The sequence below is a fragment of the Gymnoscopelus microlampas genome, assembly GCF_963454915.1.
Source record: "Gymnoscopelus microlampas genome assembly, chromosome: 11".
Lineage (NCBI taxonomy): Eukaryota > Metazoa > Chordata > Actinopteri > Myctophiformes > Myctophidae > Gymnoscopelus > Gymnoscopelus microlampas.
The window spans coordinates 52,567,754-52,586,475 of record NC_139948.1 but is presented as its reverse complement, the minus strand read 5'-3'; the positions used below and the strand labels follow the sequence as shown (position 1 = coordinate 52,586,475).

Here is an 18,722-nt window from a genome sequence, read left to right as displayed (position 1 = left end):
GAGGGAATATTTAGATCTGATCAAACCAGGAAGTCATATTTCAAGAGACATTTTAACCATGTAGCACCCACACAGGTTTATCTTGGTATAGACCCCGATGGAAATGATCGCTTTTTGCAATATGTTCCTGTAAAGGAGACATTAAAGGCCCTATTGAACCACCAGTCTGTTAAAGAACAGTTCACTGAAGCACAGGCACACAAATCAGATGATCCACATTTGCTCGAGGATGTAAGGGATGGCAGAAATTTTAAAGAAAAGATCATCTTTAAGCAGTGTAAGTCCTCAGTTTCCATTATCTTGTTCCAAGACGCATTTGAAGTGGCAAATCCTCTTGGGTCAGGACGAAAAAAGCACAAACAACTTGCAGTTTACATGACACTGTCTGAAATCTCTGCTCACAACAGGTCCACCATAGACCCTATACAGCTTGTTATGCTTTGTAGGGAGGAAGATTTAAAGTTTTTTAAGCAAGCTAAAGTGTTTGCTCCTCTTGTGAGAGATTTGAAGGACCTTGAAGAGTCTGGAATTTTGCTGGATAATGGTCAAATAGTGCAAGGGGCAGTGATCGCATTTTGTGGAGATAACCTTGGGTCACACGCCATTGGTGGCTTCACAGAAAATTTTAGTAAAAGTGATCATTTCTGTCGCTATTGTGGTATAGATAGAGACACTTGGAGACACTCTCCGACAGAATTAGGCCCTTCACGGACAAAGCAGAGCTACAAGAACTCTGTGGATGTGCTTGCAATGAACCCTCGGTTAAATGTTGTTGATGGTGTTAAATTTGACTCTGTTTTCAATAGCCTGAAATACTTCCATGTATGTGACCCAGGGCTCCCGCCATGCTTAGGCCATGACTTATTTGAAGGGGTTGTTCAATTAGATCTGGCTCTTTACATTAAACGTCTTATCACTGTAGGGAAGCATTTTACTTACACTCAGTTGAATAGGATAATTTCTACTTTTAATTATGTACAAAATGATTCCAATAGTAAACCATGTGTAGTACGTCCAGACAGTGAAAAGCTGGGAGGAAATGCATCTCAAAACTGGTGTTTACTTCGCTTACTCCCACTGCTTGTTGGTGACAGGATAAAGAATCCTTTGGAAGATGAGGTCTGGCAGTTGTGCTTACAGCTACGAGAGATAGTGGCAATGATAACTGCACCAAAAATCCATGCCAACCAAGTAGCATATCTGAAAGTTCTACTGGAACACTATATTCATTCAAGAGCTACTCTCTTTCCAGGTAAACCTCTGAAACCAAAACACCATTACTTGCTTCACTACCCTGGACTCATACTACATTTTGGTCCACTCATTAGACTTTGGACTCTTCGGTTTGAAAGTAAACACTCATTTTTCAAACAGTGCGCAAGAAAGCTTCACAATTTCAAAAACCTTAATAGCACACTGGCTGAGAGACACCAACTCTTACAAGCCTATCTTCAGGCTGGCAGCCTTTTCCCACCGACTGTGCAAATACAGCATTCTGATGAATTTGATGGTCGGTTGTATAATCTTGGCATACAAGAAGTTGTTAGGATGAGAGGCATTCATGAGGCATCTATAGTGACGCCAGTTATTACTTACAAGGGCACCAAATACCAAAAATCTATGGTTGTGGTTGTGGACCACAATGACATGGGATACACCTTTGGAAAAATTGTGTTGATTTTGCTAAACTCATCCGAGGTGTATTTTGTTATTGAAAAACATCCCTCAGTGCCTTTGATGGATCTAGGTGTACACTGCCTGCTTGACTCAGGTGTTTCTTACATGTGTGTCAGGTTGGAGAGCCTGGCTGACTACTACCCATTGCCATTATATAACAGATTTGATGTTGATCTTGTATCTTTCCATCACTCTGTTTATTCTAATTAAGAGATATGGAGCAGCCCTTTGATGATGTCATCAGGAAGGCCCTCCCCACACTTCAGGAAGGTGAATATCAGAAACTGATCGACCACTTGGCTGTCATTGGTGTGAGGACCGACAGTGATCTATAGTATGTTTCAGAGGAAGATGTCAAAGAAGTTATCCCACTTATAGCTTCCAGAAGACTGGTACACTACTTAAAAAACAGAGGTGAGTCTTAAGTTGTGTAGTCACTAGTTGTCACATGATAATGGTGCTTCTTAGGAGTGGATTCTAGCAGGGGAAAACATTAATGATTGTGTTTCTTTTCATTCAACTTAGCAAGAGGCAGGTTAAATTTAGTAGCCTGTACACGTTATAATACCTGGCCTCACCGACTTGCAGGGCTTGCAAGCATTTGGTAGAATCTTTCACCAGGGCTTGGAGAAACGGGGCTAAGCACCCAGCAGTCCTTTTAGTGTATACTTGTATATAGTTCATTTACCATGGGCTTTTGGTCTCGCCGGCATATACAGTTTGTGTGAAGCAGCTAATGATAGTCCTGTCACTCCAGAATTTTGATTTTTGCAGTGAAGCTGGATCTTTAAGGAATAGATTTTAAAATGTAGGCTAAAATATACTGTATACAAATATGTAACATGCAATTCAGTAAAAGGCAATCTCTTATGTCAGAATAACTCTCCCAGTGTTCTTTTATGGCGACATTCAGCCACAAATCGATGTCTAGTTTAAAAGTTTGATCTCCTTTTTTAAGTAACCTGACCAGCTCTCTAAGGATATATTTCAATCTACAATTGTGATAGAAAGGTTTACATATTTTGTTAGTATTACTGTTGGTCATGACATGTGGATTTAATCCACTGTTTAAAGTGTTAAACAATAACAAATTGTCTGAACATTGTTTCCTATTCCCTATTATTTCCTAATACACAGGCCATGAAGACCAGACTACAAACCAGCCAAGCAACTCTGTTAGCACCTACAACTCAACAAACAACTCTGATGGAACCTCCAACTCTCCAAGCAACTCTGTTAGCACCTCCAACTCTCCAACCTCAAGCACTCCTCCAGTCCATGTGCCGATACAGAGCACTGGATGGGTCTCATCCTATCAAGTGCCATGGGAGAAGATGCCAGCAAGTTTAAGACAGTCTCTTGCACAGGGAAAGAAACCCAAGAAGGAAAATAGATTAGCAATGGTGAGAATCATTGTGGATTCAATCCGAGAGGTGTGCTTGAACCCAAAACTAAGCCATTGTTCAGAAATAGCCCAAAGAATCTGTGATAAGTACCCGACAAGCTTTGCTGAGATGTTGGAGGGAGAGAAAGTGGGAAATGGTTATTACGCTTTGGAGTGTAAGTTAAAGACCAGGGCTGACTACGTCAATCGTGACAACACACTAGTTAGAGTTAGGAAACCAAGATGTCGTTCAGCAGTCATGGATGACAGCCAGCCTGGAACATCCAGCACCCAGCCCACTGCATCTAAATGTGCCAAAACAGACAGCTACGGCTGCATCAATTGGCAGCCACTTGACCTCCCTGAAGATGACACACCAGCATCTGCAGAGGCGAAGAGAGAGGAGATGGTAGGCCTTTTCTCAACAGAGGGTCCCCGGGCAGCACAACGTGGCCGAGTGGATGAATTGATGAAGATGACATATGCCATCCAGCGCTATGCTATCAATAGAAACCCTCCACCCAGCATCGTGGAACTCAAGGAACAGTGGCCATTTCTGTTCATTTCAAGATTCATGTGTGCTCACTTCAGCACATTGACAGGGATTGATGTTGACACCAGACTCCAGGATTCCCTGGACAGTAAAGGAAAGAAGCTGCTACATTTTTTTCAAAGTCAACTTACAAGGTGGACAAAGGATGTCAGGACAGTCCTGAAAGACATTAGCGGGGTGGACAACATCAACCACGGTGTTGCATCTCTACTCGTCACAATGGCCTACTTCAAAGAAAAAGAGGATTCACTCTTTCTTCTGGCTGATGTAAGTACTTTGAACATGGATTTTGTGAACATATGTGTCCACTGCATATTTATTGGGATTAGGGATAGATATGTGCACATCTTAAAGGACTACTGCAGAACTCTATTTTTTACTCTCTTCTAATGCACCGGTATAGTACATTTGTAGACTTTATTTTCCCATAGTTCATCCATCCTGTCTTTCATACTGGACACAGTTCAGACTTGCCATTTACAGTTCAATGCAAGACAAACCACAGTGTTATTGAATAACTGGTGAGAAATGCATTGACTAACAGCTTTATTGTTTAAATATTATAACTTTCTGTCTTTGTGTTTGATCTTTTCTGTTATTTAGGTGACGACAACCTCAGCAGATGCAGAAGGCATGCTCTCACTACCAAGCACACCTAGGTTAATGGCACTTGGTAAGTGTATTATTCTGAATATACAGTACAGAATATTATGGTTTGTAGAGAACTGTCAACTGGAGGTGGAAGGCTAAGTGGCAATGTGATCAGAGATAGTGCCTGTACAACATCTTCATTTTATATAATACATAGTCTCATTTTATCACATACAGTACATGAAGCTGTGGCATGCCTGGTAATATATGCCTCCATTTTGTCAAAGTACGGCAGATAGACAGACACACACACACACACACACACACACACACACACACACACACACACACACACACACACACACACACACACACACACACAGAACTGAACACCTGATCTCCTGAGGGAGAGTATCAACATTCTCATCGAGGAATGTGATGCAACTATAGGATTGGTCAGTTTATATCAAACAAAGGGAAGGGGATTAGAGGTACATAGGTCCATTCAAATCCTGGATATACTATAACTTGACAGCTTGTTCATTTTTACACGTATACTTTATTTATAGATGGAATAATTGTCTCTACCTTTTCTTATGCTAAATCATAGGCTATAACAATAATTGTTATACCTGCTGTGTGTGTGTGTGTTATAGGGGACTCAGTTCTGGAGGCACAGAAATGGATGCTGGCCATGGAGGGAAATGTCCTCATCCAGTCAGAGGACCTTCCTGACTTCTCCTCAGCAACAGCTGTCCTAATGGCCTGCTACTATGTCTTCAACATAGAGTACCAGGAAGAGGCAGCCAGTACTTTGGAGTTCATTCAGAGGTTAGCACATCATTAGTCTCTATGACTTGTTGGCTTACACAATTTGAAATGGTTCAGCACAAATAATCTGAAAAAAAGCATGTCACGCCTCCACTAAAATTGTTTAAAGTCACCTTAATGAATATCATCTTTCAAGTTGAGAAACACTTATACACATGTCCAACAGATAATGCTAAAACATGAGTCTATGCTGTGAGATCAAACAAATGTGTGTTTTTGTCATCTAGTTGGCTATATGATGACTAGTTTAATATTATGGCCCATCACTTGGCCTCAAACCATTCTCTAGCGTAAGTGTAACATGTAGACTGTATTGTAGTTATCTCCAAGACTTCAAAGAATTTTCACATGCTCAACATTACTATTCCTTATCTGGCCCAGCCATATCAATCTTTAACCCTGAACATTCTCGTTTTTTTAGGAACAGACATAATTTAGCCAGATGAATACCATCTAAGGTGATAAATTAAACAGCTGAGGCACAAGATAACTAGGGTTATCCTTACTAGTGGGTATTATTTTGTGCAGGTGCATTCGGCTGTGCATAACTAATGATGTTTAATGACACATTGATAAGTATTGTTATTTATGTTAGACAATGTCCCTATGTGTAGTGACTAATAGACACCATGGTTATCATCATTGTCGCTGGGATCTGTTTTGTATTTGCAGTGGCTGATAAGGAATATCATATTGGTGGGGGGAAAAGCACTAATAGACTACTTCTTCTGCTTGCAGGTTCTTCCTGAGGATTAACCCTGAAGGCTCAAAGTGTACATCCAAGACACAGGTCAGCCGTAAATCTGGCAAGAAGGTGCAAAGGAAGAGCACAGCTCTGAATCGCAGTGTGGCCACTTTGATTAGGGAATTTGTGGAATTTGATTCGCAAAACTATTAAGAGTGTGTCACAATATTGCAATTTCATGAGAAAAGAGAGTTGGACTTGATAGGATTTGTGGACTGCCTAGTAGTTTTAGGTCGTCATGGCATATGTTCTGGCATGACCAGAGTTTGTTTATGTTTTGCACATTTCTTTATTTATTTGTATGAAAGGTTATTGCAAATGTTTCAGAAGGATGTAGCACAGCTCATAGCGATGATTTAAGGAAAAACAAACAAACAAAAAAACCTCAGGGTTTGGAGTCTTCATCCAAGGAAGACTACCTGTGAAAACGTTTGTATTTTTTATTTGATAAAAAAACACATTGCATTGTAGCTGTGCCACTTACTCCTTTTTAAATATTTTTGTATTTACCATGGTCAGCACCTCAATATTGGTGTGTGCTCCTTCTCCTGTCTCAGGTTTAGTGTCCTTCCTTGAACGACATCATTAAAAAAAAGATAACTTATAATTTGTGAATAGACACAATACAGTTTGTGAAACTAGGGGTTGTTATTTGATAGAAATGTCTTAGTCTTAGAATGTTCATTAAGGGTACGGTCACATCGGCAGAATCCACCCTCATAGGTAGAATTAAACTTTGGTGTGACCGTACCCGTACTGTTGTTTTACTGCAAAGCCTGAAATTTGTTTTAGGCCCATTGGCCAACAGAGACCATTCCATGTGCCTCCTCCTTTGTATTTACCATGGCAGCACCTCAATATTAGTGTGTGCTCCTTCCCCTGTCTCAGGTTTTGTCTCCTTCTCTGAAGGACTTCATAGAAGGGGGGGACTTACAGTTTGTAAATCGAGGATTTTATTTCGAGTGATTTGTTTTGTAAGAGGAGTTGTGTTTATGTGGCTGAAAGCACCGACTGGCCTGATAGTAGCTGTACTGAGCTAATTTGTTCTTACAGTGTTTACAATGGTGGTAAAATGGGGTTTTATACTGTACAGTACCTCAATGACTTCACTACTAGGTGTTGTTGTTAACTGATGTTTAATGTTCATTTATTGTTTTACTGCAAAGCCATATGGGAAACAAAGTTTTAGGCCCATTGGCCAACAGAGGCAATTTTACAGATTTTAAATGGTTCTTAAAAAGTCTGCACTTTAAATGTCACATGTTCTGTAATGGCTATTGTTTAACAGGGTTTGCTTTCCTCAAAAATAAATGTCATGTTACTGTTAAGTGCTGTGGTGAGATATGTTACAGGAATTTCTAGTAGCACAGTAAGGTATACATTTTAAGATTCCAATAGTATCATTGTTTACAGTTGTGTAGCCTGTACAGTAATTTGGCTTCATAGTAATGGAAACTACTGTAAGAAAAAAATTATTTTTATTACAGTAATGTGAAATGAACTGTAAAAATACAGTAATGTACATATTTTGGTTTTACAGTAATTTGAATTGTCACCGTTGTGTACTGTGATTTAGTTTACAGTAATTAGAATGGTCACAGTTGTGTACTGTGATTTAGTTTACAGTAATTAGATGGTCACAGTTGTGTACTGTGATTTAGTTTACAGTAATTAGACTGGTCACAGTTGTGTACTGTGATTTAGTTTACAGTAATTAGAATGGTCACAGTTGTGTACTGTGATTTGGTTTACAGTAATTAGAATGGTCACAGTTGTGTACTGTGATTTAGTTTACAGTAATTAGAGTGGTCACAGTTGTGTACTGTGATTTAGTTTACAGTAATTAAAATCGTCACAGTTGTGTACTGTGATTTGGTTTACAGTATTAAAAATGTTACTGTAAATGTAATCACAGTGCACCTACTGTGAAAGATATTACAGTACTTTACTGGCATCGTGCTGCCTGTAAGTTACTGTAAATTTCAATGAAAATATTTTACAGTGTATCATTATAAATAAGTAGTGATGTCTGAACCTCAGTAACTGTCTGTCATGATAAACATGTATGTTGTATGAAGGTGGATCAAGGACCCACTGCACACATTCAGCAAAGCCTTTCACATGGAATAATGTATATCTGACATGTTTATATAACTGTATGTTCAACTCCAGGCTGAATGCATTAGTGTTGCTTCACTATATTTTTACACCAGTTGTTTTGACTTATTGATAAACTTTGTACATGTTATCCGTGTGTCATGTCTACCTGAATGGATCAGAGCTCTAAACCAATCACAATCTCTACTGATAATATGTTGTCTTTATTGACAGGTCCTGTATCCAATCATCTGACACTCTACACACTTCTTACAACACAAGAACACGGTAAGACTTAATGTGCTTGGAATGTAAAATATGGAATAAATGAACAACATGATGTATATTCATATTCATCCTGGGTTGTGTATCGTTTACATTATGAGTCATTTTAGGAGAGTTGAGTGATGTGTAAATATTAAAGATAAATATGGATCAGCAGCTCAGCTTTAATCACATTGTTAATAAATCACTTTAATCAGTTTGTTTGATTTATTCTAGTTCTGTCCAATATATATTGAGATATTTAGAACATAATTATCAACATGATCTCCTCCCATGTTTTATATGATGAGGAGAGGAGAGGAGAGAGCAGAGCTGGATGATTGATAGGTGTCAGTTATGTTTGTCAGTGAAGGAGTACTGCACGCACACACACACACACACACACACACACACACACACACACACACTCACACACACACACACACACACACACACACACACACACACACACACACACACACACACACACACACACACACACACACACACACACACACACACACACACACACACACACACACACACACACACACACAGGAGCGACTCAAACCTACTTATTACCGCCGTTGTCACGCACGGATACGCAGATTTACAAACTCACAACATGTCTGCTTTGAGGAGTTGTAGCTTGTAGATCAGCTATTTCTGGTGAGAATGGTTGGTACGCAACCACCATGAAAAGATACATTTGCACTGTGCCAACACTGTGTGTGTGTGTGTGTGTGTGTGTGTGTGTGTGTGTGTGTGTGTGTGTGTGTGTGTGTGTGTGTGTGTGTGTGTGTGTGTGTGTGTGTGTGTGTGTGTGTGTGTGTGTGTGTGTGTGTGTGTGTGTACGTGCGTGTACGTGCTAAACCATGTATGGGCGTGTACATGTCAAAGACCTCCAGTTTGGTAAACATCACACCCTGGACCCCAGAACTCTTAGAGTGCACTGGGAATGACAGCACTGTAAGGGTCCATTTGGTTCCATTTGTGTTTAGTTTAGTTGTCCTGTGTGGATGTCCAGGACTCCTGGACCTTCTGTATAGAGTACTCTATGTAAGGGTGGACAACATTTTGGGCCTCCACTTCTTTACCATTTATCATGACTGGTGAGAAGTATTTTAGCAAAGAGAAAATCAACTCCACTTTTATGTCTTATAACTGATCATTCAAATAATAAGTGAATCATTTAATTAAAATAAAAGTGACTACATTAGTCACTAGTTTAAGGTGAATAATAAAGGACAGATTGATTATGAATTCGTTTTTATGCACATCAAATAATAATGCAACAATGATTGATGTAACTGTTATAATACTCATGACACTGGATCAAGTTTCATGTTGGCTTCACATGGTTGAGCTTCAGTTCCTTATTAGTTTTTCTCACTTCACTTTTTAGCTGTAAAAATCTAGTCACATGATGTGTGGTTTGTCTGAAAGAGTCTTTCAAAGTTCCCTTTCTTCACCATCTCTGCAGAGTTCCTGAAGAGACAAATACATTTCCTATTTGACATGACAACAACTAAATATTCATCTTGTCACAATTGCTCTTATATTGATCACAGTACAGTGTGATGTTACAATGATGCTAAAAGGATAACACATTGTGGTCCTGTCATTCAATTCATCACTCATGAACATTAAACATCAAGAGAGGAAGAAAAGGGAAGTGCAGAGACGTGTGGTCAGAGTAGAGAAGCTGCTTCCTGTCATCACAGACAACAGGAAGTGAGCTTAGTTTCGACACACTGAGCAGACATGTTGCCTGGCAACAGCTAGGGAGGGACATGTCACACATATTGACTGGTGTTTACAGTAGCCAATGGGACGAGGTTATCGGTCTGCTCCCCATGCCTGTCTGTCTGTCTATCTGTCTGCATGGGGGTGAGCTTGTAGATCTGCCATGGATGACATTTATTCACAGTGTCAATTTAACTCAAAGAGTGTTTGAACCAAATTTTACATTTAATGTACACAAAAATGTGTTCTTTTTTTCCAATTTTTTCCACAAAAATTTGGTACAAATTTTACATTTACACACTCACTCCAGAGGGACACATTGCATATACCGGACCATTCTATGTCACACAAAAGTAACAAAAATAGCCGATCTACAAGCTCAAAACACATGCATTTTGAGCTTGGAGATCTGCTATTTTTGAATTGGAATTCATTATTTTTTTTACTATTTTTTAATTAGAATCCTGAAAAATATCATGTTTTATTTAATTTCAAATGCATTTAGTTATACTTATGTTAACTTTATGAACTTAAATACAAAAACATTGGACATAAAAAAGTACTTTTACTTCTACTCCACTACATCTCAGAGGCAAATATTATACTTTTACTCCACTACAATTATTTGAAAACATTACTAGTTACTTCGTAGATTGTGATTATTATTACAAAAATACATAACCACTTCAGCCCTATATACATTTCAGCCATTTGAAAATAGCCGATCTACAAGCTCACAAAGTGTTGCGATGTGACGCATTGTGAGCTTTTAGATCTGCTATTTTCAAAGGATTTTTATACATTTTGTACATTTGAAAACTTGGGACATTCTGCATAATGAGTAATGTGGGGGACTTTTGGGGGAGGGGAGGGGAGAGGAGAGGGGAGAGAGCTGTATGATTGATAGGTGTCAGTTATGCTTTTCAGTGAAGGAGTACTGCATGGGAGGGGTCAAGTCACTGCACACACACACACACACACACACACACACACACACACACACACACACACACACACACACACACACACACACACACACACACACACACACACACACTATACATGCCTCTGCTCAGACCCTCAATAACATTATAAAGTGTCACACATTTTGGCTCCCATGCGCGTCAATGGCGTCTGCCCGGCCCGCTAGGCTGACTGTAGAGAAGCTGCTTCCTGTCATCACAGACAGCAGGAAGTGAGCTTAGTTTCAACACACTGAGCAGACATGTTGCCTGGCAACAGCTAGGGCGGGACATGTCACACATATTGACTTGCGTTTACAGTAGCCAATGGGACGAGGTTATCAGTCTGCTCCCTATGTCTGTCTGTCTGTCTGTCTGTCTGTCTGTCTGTCTGTCTGTCTGTCTGTCTGTCTGTCATGCCATGGATGCCATTTATTCAGTGTCAATTTAACTAAGAGAGTTACAGACCTGTAAGGGTCCATTTGGTTCAGATCAGATCCTACATCAGTGAAGGTGTGTGTCTTTCCCCAGACAGACAGACAGACAGACAGACAGACAGACAGACAGACAGAGTTGTGAACTTAACAGTTAATACAAGCAACAGTTACAACTTATCTTAACTATTTCTCTGTCAAACATGTTTAGGATCATTTTAACGTTGACTCAGGCTTATAAGTTGCAGTTTATAAGTTGCAAATTCAATATTTAGATATTTTATTTTCATTTTATCAGACACGCCCCCTTCCTTTGCAAACCCATTGTAACTTCAAACTCCATTTTAATCATGTTATATTCATTAAAACACACGTCTCTGCTTCTAGTGACTGCTATTGTCCTTCTAATGAACGTTAGACTCATTAAAACACACGTCTCTGCTTCTAGTGACTGATATTGTCCTTCTGATGAACGTTAGACTCATTAAAACACACGTCTCTGCTTCTAGTGACTGATATTGTCCTTCTAATGAATGTTAGAGTCATTAAAACACACGTCTCTGCTTCTAGTGACTGATATTGTCCTTCTAATGAATGTTAGACTCATTAAAACACACGTCTCTGCTTCTAGTGACTGATATTGTCCTTCTAATGAATGTTAGACTCATTAAAACACACGTCTCTGCTTCTAGTGACTGATATTGTCCTTCTAATGAATGTTAGACTCATTAAAACACACATCTCTGCTTCTAGTGACTGATATTGTCCTTCTAATGAATGTTAGACTCATTAAAACACACATCTCTGCTTCTGGTGACTGCTCTTCTAATATGTGAGGGGTCGTGTTTTCTCAAACAAGCTTCTCAGTCTTCACTCATCCTACTACTGCAACGAAAATATAATTATTATCATTATTATTATCATTACTATTATTGAAGTAAGGCTAAACAATCTTCATAGTCTTAACCAGTGTTGCCAAGTCTGCTTAAATAGTGAGACTTTTGTCTTGTTTTTTTTCCAGAGTTCTGAGGAAAATGCAGAGACGCTGTGGCTTTGGGGAGGAGTGTCAATCATATTGACTGACAGTTCAAGTAAGTGTGTAATGTTATAATACATAACCAAAACATACATTATTATAGACCTACATAGTAATTATGAAGATATATGCATCTAATATTTTTTGTTAGGAATATATGGCCATATTTGGGGCTTGTTTTGTGTAGTTCATTGACTAGTGCTATTTGTACATGTGAGGACAGAGGAATAACACTACTAACTCAATATGAAAACATTATACATGTGCAATATAAGATATTAATATTATCCATATTATCCAGCAATATGAAAACATTAGTGCACCTTGACAAAATGAAAACATAATTAATATCTGAATAGTATTAACCACATGAACCCCGGCATGAGCTTGTAGATCGGCTATTTTTGGTAAAGAGATTTGGTGTTGACAGAAAAAAAGCGTCCAAGAAATCTAAGTCCGTTTTTACTAAGAATAGAGGGTTTAAGTAGGCTACATAATAATAATATAATAAATGTATTTATATAGCACTTTACGAAGTGCTGAACAGTAGTATGTTAGAGCATAACATATAAAAGTAAGGTAAAATAAAACGTAACAAAAAAAGAAGCATTTAAGGGAATAACATAGTTAACAAGTAAGTTAATTCTGACAAGCAATAAAGAAAACACATTTAAACAAACTAAAAGAGACCAAAATAACATTGGTCTCGTTGGCCACATCAACAAACAGTAATTTAATGTATTATTCTGCTGTTCTTTGTTGTTCTCACATAAGATATTCAGATGAGATAAACTAAACAGTGCAAAGTATTCAGGTCATTCACCACAAATAAATAAGGATGTTTACATTTATGCATGTGTTATGTGTTTGTTCTGACTGTAAGAAAACTACAAGAGACAAACCCGCCCAGTGGAGAGAACACAGGACATATCTGTCCTATTGGTTGATGTCTATCACTGCTGGGTGATAGTTTACCACAGTGTAGAGAACACAGGACATATCTGTCCTATTGGTTTGTGTCTATCACTGCTGGGTGATCGTTTACCACAGTGGAACCCGGATCAACTTGTCGCATTGGGACGGTCTTACAGGTTTTTCTCATATCATGGGAGTGGATGGAACTTCCTTTTGTGTGGACTTACATTTCTTGGACGCTTTTTTTCTGTCAACACCAAATCTCTTTACCAAAAATAGCCGAGAAGCTCACAAAGCTTTGTGCTGCGACGCGTTGTGAGCTTGTAGATCGGCTATTTTTGGCTACCAACACATTTGTACTTTTACTCAAGTAAATTTAGAATTCCGGACATTACTTGTAACAGAATATTTCTACTTTGTAGTATTGATACTTTTGCTTAAGTAAACAACAACAATACTTGTTCCACCACTGCATAACACATGCACTCGTATTTCAATAAATGTAAACGTCCTCATGTGTTTGTGGTGAATGGCCTGAATACTTTGCACTGTTTAGTTTATCCCTTCTGAATAGCTTATGTGAGCACAATAAAGAATAGCAGTATTGATACTTTTACTTAAGTACAAAATGTGAGTACTTTTTCCACCACTGATAGTGAGTACAATGATAATTATAAAACTGTAGAATATTGACACAATGCACATTTTATAATGTTAATAATAAGTTAACATTAACATTAACATATATGTTTGCTGTCTGTCTGCATGGGGGTGAGCTTGTTGATCTGCCATTTATTCACAGAGTCAATTTAACTCAGAGAGTGTTTGAACCAAATGGAATATATATAATACTTATTATGAAGGAGTCTCTCTGCTTAACATACAATGCTCCATTATTATGTCTTAGGTCGCCATCTAGCGGCGAAACATTTGAATTCATATGAATCTGTCATTAATAATTATTGATGTAATGTAGCCTAACTTAAACCCTCTATTCTCAGTAAAAACAGACCTACATTTCTTGGACATGTGGTTAATACTATTCATAATAATGTAATGGTGTTTTCATTTTGTCAAGGTGCACTAATGTTTTCATATTGCTGGATAATATGGATAATATTAATATTTAATATTACACATGTATAATGTTTTCATGATGAATAGTGTTATAACTCTGTCCTCACTTGTACAAATAGCTCTAGTCATAAGAACTACACATCCACTAGTCATAAGAACTATCCACTAGTCATAAGAACTACACATCCACTAGTCATAAGAACTACACATCCTGAAAAATGTCACTGCCCACCAGCTGCTCAAAGCCCTGGAAGATATCAAAGTGGGTGCATCCACACATATACGTCAAGTTGTCGTACGGAAGTCAGAAGTCCCATCCACTCCCATGTTATAGGAAAAGCCGGACCGGAACCTCCGGTGTTTAACTTAACATGGGAGTGGATGGGACTTCCGACTTCCGTACGACAACTTGACGTACATGTGTGGATGCACCCAGTAACGGCCGGAAATGTCCAGAAGTGCTGCATGGGCTTGTGACAACTAGCGTCAACTTGTGGCGTGTGTCTGGACGCACCTATCCACATGTTTCCTAGGGCGTTGTGGGCATCACTTCCTGTCCATTTGATCAGGCATCAGGGATTAAATGGACAGGAAGTGATGCCCACAACGCCCTAGGAAACTTGTGGATAGGGGTGAGAGGAAATGAGCAGATACAGTAGGCGGGCTTTAGACCGGATGTGAGCACTGAACAGGAAATAGAAGCACATTGAAACATACAGTATAGTCAGAAACAGTCAGAAACCTAGAGCAGATCTACAAGCTCACAACGCGTTGCTGTTCAACGCGTTGTGAGCTTGTAGATCTGCTATTTTCAAATAGCCAAAGTACACAAATAGGGCTGAAGTGGTTAGTGTGCGTTTTGTAATAATAATGTAACTCTATAAAAGTAACTAAAGCTTTCAAATAATTGTATTAAAAGTACTCTATATACTTTCTACTTAATTACCACATAAGACCTGTAAATAAAACATATAAAATAGGTCTTTGATGGAGATGAATTATAATGATGTATTGATATAGTTTTGTTGTGATGTAACTGACAGACATGATGTGCTTTGATAAATGACATCCCAAAACATAAAGAATAAAAATAAGATCATTATTGAGACAGAATATGGTCACTGTCAGGCAGAAACCTTGTATCTCCATATTTAAACTATAAATGAATGTCCTGCTTCATCATACAAGTGTGTCACACTAACGTAGTGAAAATAGCAGATCTACAAGCTCACAACGCACCAGGAAGAAACACGCTGTGAGCTTGTAGATCGGCTATTTTCACCATTAAAAACGTTTTTATAATGATGATTAAAAAGAAACAGTTTTGGACACATATGATGTTTCCATCTGACAGAGACGATGTTATGTTTAAAAGCAGCTTAAATTCTGAATGTTCATTTCCAGAGACATTGAATAATAATGTGATTTATTTCAGGAACAGTCAAAGTGTCTTTGTTTACAAAGAAATGCTGTTCAGTCACACATTCATATGTAAGGTTTTTATGACCACAATTCATATCAATGTGTTTATTCCTTGTTCAAAGTATGAAAGACATTCAGTTGTTTTAAAACCTTCTGTCTTTTAAAAACATCTAAAACTGTAATTATCTCCACCAGGCCGAAAGGCGAGAGAGTATGTTTTGCTCCCTGTCCGTCCGTCCTTCCATGTGCGTGTGTCATTCTGTCTGTGGACCGTTGGCACTGTTGGCTTGATGGCAGTGAAACTGTGCACACACACTCCCTGGATGCCAGAGCAGAACCTCTGCCCCACATTTTTCACATGGGCCTGTTATAGCGCCACCAGGAGGCCGCTTTTTGCAAAACATTTTTTTTTACAGTACTCCTACAGGATTTGTCCAAAAATCCCGCAAATTTTTCATATTCCATCCTGATTGACTAAGGATGGCTTTCAAAGTTTGCTCGATTGCTCCGTTTTGAACACAATTTCTCAAACACAGCATGCAATTTCCGTGAAATTTAGCACGCACATTCCCACTAGGCTGAGGAAGAAATGTCACTTGAAAATGTTCAGCCTCATGGTGGCGCTATAAAAGGCTGATTTGTGTTTTTAGCTATAACTGCACCGATCTGTGTTAAACTTTGTGGGTCCTATTTTTGCCAATGCCTTACCCTTTATCCCTAAACATATTTGCTATTTGTTACAATTTTTAAAAACATTTTCAAATAGTTCAACTAGCCGATCTACATCGACACGTTGTGACCTGTAATCCGAGGAGCACTTTTACTAGTTATGTCATGTATTTTCCTCTCTCTGAGAGTGTGTAACATTGAATAGAATAATTGTATTTTGTAAAGTGTATTATTCCACTCAGAGTTAAAGTAACAGAGATGATTTTATCATACATTAATATGATTTTATCATACAGGTTGTTTACCTGCTGTTCCTCCAGTCCACCTCATTAATAAAACACACAATGGCCGACCAGACACCTTCAGCTTCAACTTCAGCTCCACCTTCAGCTTCAGCTCCACCTCCACCTTCACCTTCAGCTTCACCTTCAGCTCCACACACCCAGGTAGGCTACATGCTTTATATTGTTAATTCTTTATTCACTGCTTTAAAGGTTTCATGACGTTCAGTTTTACCACACATTAAAAGTGTTTGTCATGGTCCTTCAAACGTGTGTAAAAGGTTTTAACAAAAACATCCACTCTATTGATCCATGGCAGGTGTTTTCTCTCACATTTCTAAAGCCTTTTCAACTGCAATGAAAAAATAAATCTTTGCCTGCGGGTGTTGCTGGTGAGGGATTTTGCCTGTCAATCATCGCCTCTGCTCCGCAAAAAACATAATTACAATGTCACTGTAGGTCACAGAGAGATTACATTATTTAAGCACATCCACTGATGTGTGACAAACGTGCCTCATTTCAATCTGTCACTCTATAATAAATTAACTCTATAAAATATATACAATATATATATTTGTCAAAGGGCTTAGTCTTTCATGTCAATAACAGAGCCTTTGCGTCATTGTCTTCACCAGGCCGAAAGGCACCTTGTCCGTCTGTCCTTTCATGTGTGTGTGAGTGTGTGCGTGTGTCATTCTGTCTATGTACAGCAAATCTCTGGCACTGTTGGCTTGATCACAGTGAAACTGGACGCACACACTCCCTGGACGCCAATTCAGAACCTCAGCCTCACATTTCTCACATGGTCCTGTTATAGCGCCACCAGGAGGCCAATTTGTGCTAAACAATTCATTCAACTAAACGCGTCTTTCAGATTTGTCATATTCCATGCTGATTGCAGTTAAAGGAGTGCTCCGTTTTTAACAAATTGCCTCAAATCATGAACACCGTGTCCGATTGCAATGGACTACGTTGAAGAACAAATGCCACCCTTATAAAATTGCCCTATTGTAGCGCCACCAGGAGGCCGTTTTTTGCAAACATTTTTGGTAACACTTTACTTACAGGTCGGGTCTATAATCCACTATAATCCATAATATAAGCACTTATAAGGCATTATAACACTTGTTATACATGTTTGTAATTATGCTTAACAACTTATTTCATTTTTCATTTTATTTATTTCAATTATGGTTTACATGATCACATTAATTTATTTTTCTTTATTCCGTCCGATTTGTCATATTCCATCCTGATTGGTGAATTCCGAACATTGCTGGCCCACAATAACCTACCTGACCTGGCGGAGAACTGTGCTCCGAGGAGCACTTGTTCTAGTTCCTACATAATGTTTTTAATTAATTTAAATGGTTATTAAATGTATTTATTTTGTCAAATTTAGTCGTTCATGTCAAAGCCCTAAAAGTCCTACTGAAAAACTGAAGGAAGAGCAAATATTATACTTACACCATACTTTACTACAATTATTTGAAAACTTTGAGTTACTAGTTAAGTACCTTGTATATTTGTACACATTGTGAGCTTGTAGATCTGCTATTTTAAAAATATTTTTATACAAACTTGTGAAAGGGGACATTCTTCATATTTACTTTTAGTACTTAAAGTTGTTCTGTGCAAATTTCCAAAAAACAACTTTTAGCAGCCTCTGCTGGTCATTACCGTCACTGCAGGCCGTTTCTTTATTACTGCGTCACCCAGAATTCCATTATTTTTTCACCGGAAGACGGAAGTGTTTCAAAAAGCGTTCGTTTAATTGTTTTATACGATCTGTGGATCGTTTCTCTTAGCCAGTGGAGCATTAGTTACCGTGAGCTGTGTTTTCTTTTTCTGTTTTTTTTTTTCGTTCTTCAAATCATACAATCTCTTAAAATCAGCGTGAGTTTCCTTTTGTTATTAGCGCGGTAGTTCCTGGCCAAACAGGAAACCGGCGCGGTAGTTCCTGGCCAAACAGGAACCTGGTGCATTTCCGCTTCCATTTTCCGGCCAGGTGACGTCATTTTCGAGGGAAAGTCATGCT

The 18,722-nt window shown here is 38.6% G+C and overlaps 1 protein-coding gene across 1 annotated transcript in view; it reads left to right on the top strand.

Moving 5' to 3' along the window:
- LOC311056094 (NLR family CARD domain-containing protein 3-like) overlaps nucleotides 1-18,722 on the top strand; it is a 133,998-nt gene that overhangs the window by 18,202 nt on the left and 97,074 nt on the right. The window contains exons 3-5 of the mRNA XM_084072477.1: nucleotides 8,113-8,166; nucleotides 12,306-12,375; nucleotides 16,700-16,849. Coding sequence (XP_083928603.1) covers nucleotides 16,748-16,849 — 102 coding nt within the window. The 5' untranslated portion in view covers nucleotides 8,113-8,166; nucleotides 12,306-12,375; nucleotides 16,700-16,747. The remainder of the gene's footprint in view (nucleotides 1-8,112; nucleotides 8,167-12,305; nucleotides 12,376-16,699; nucleotides 16,850-18,722) is intronic.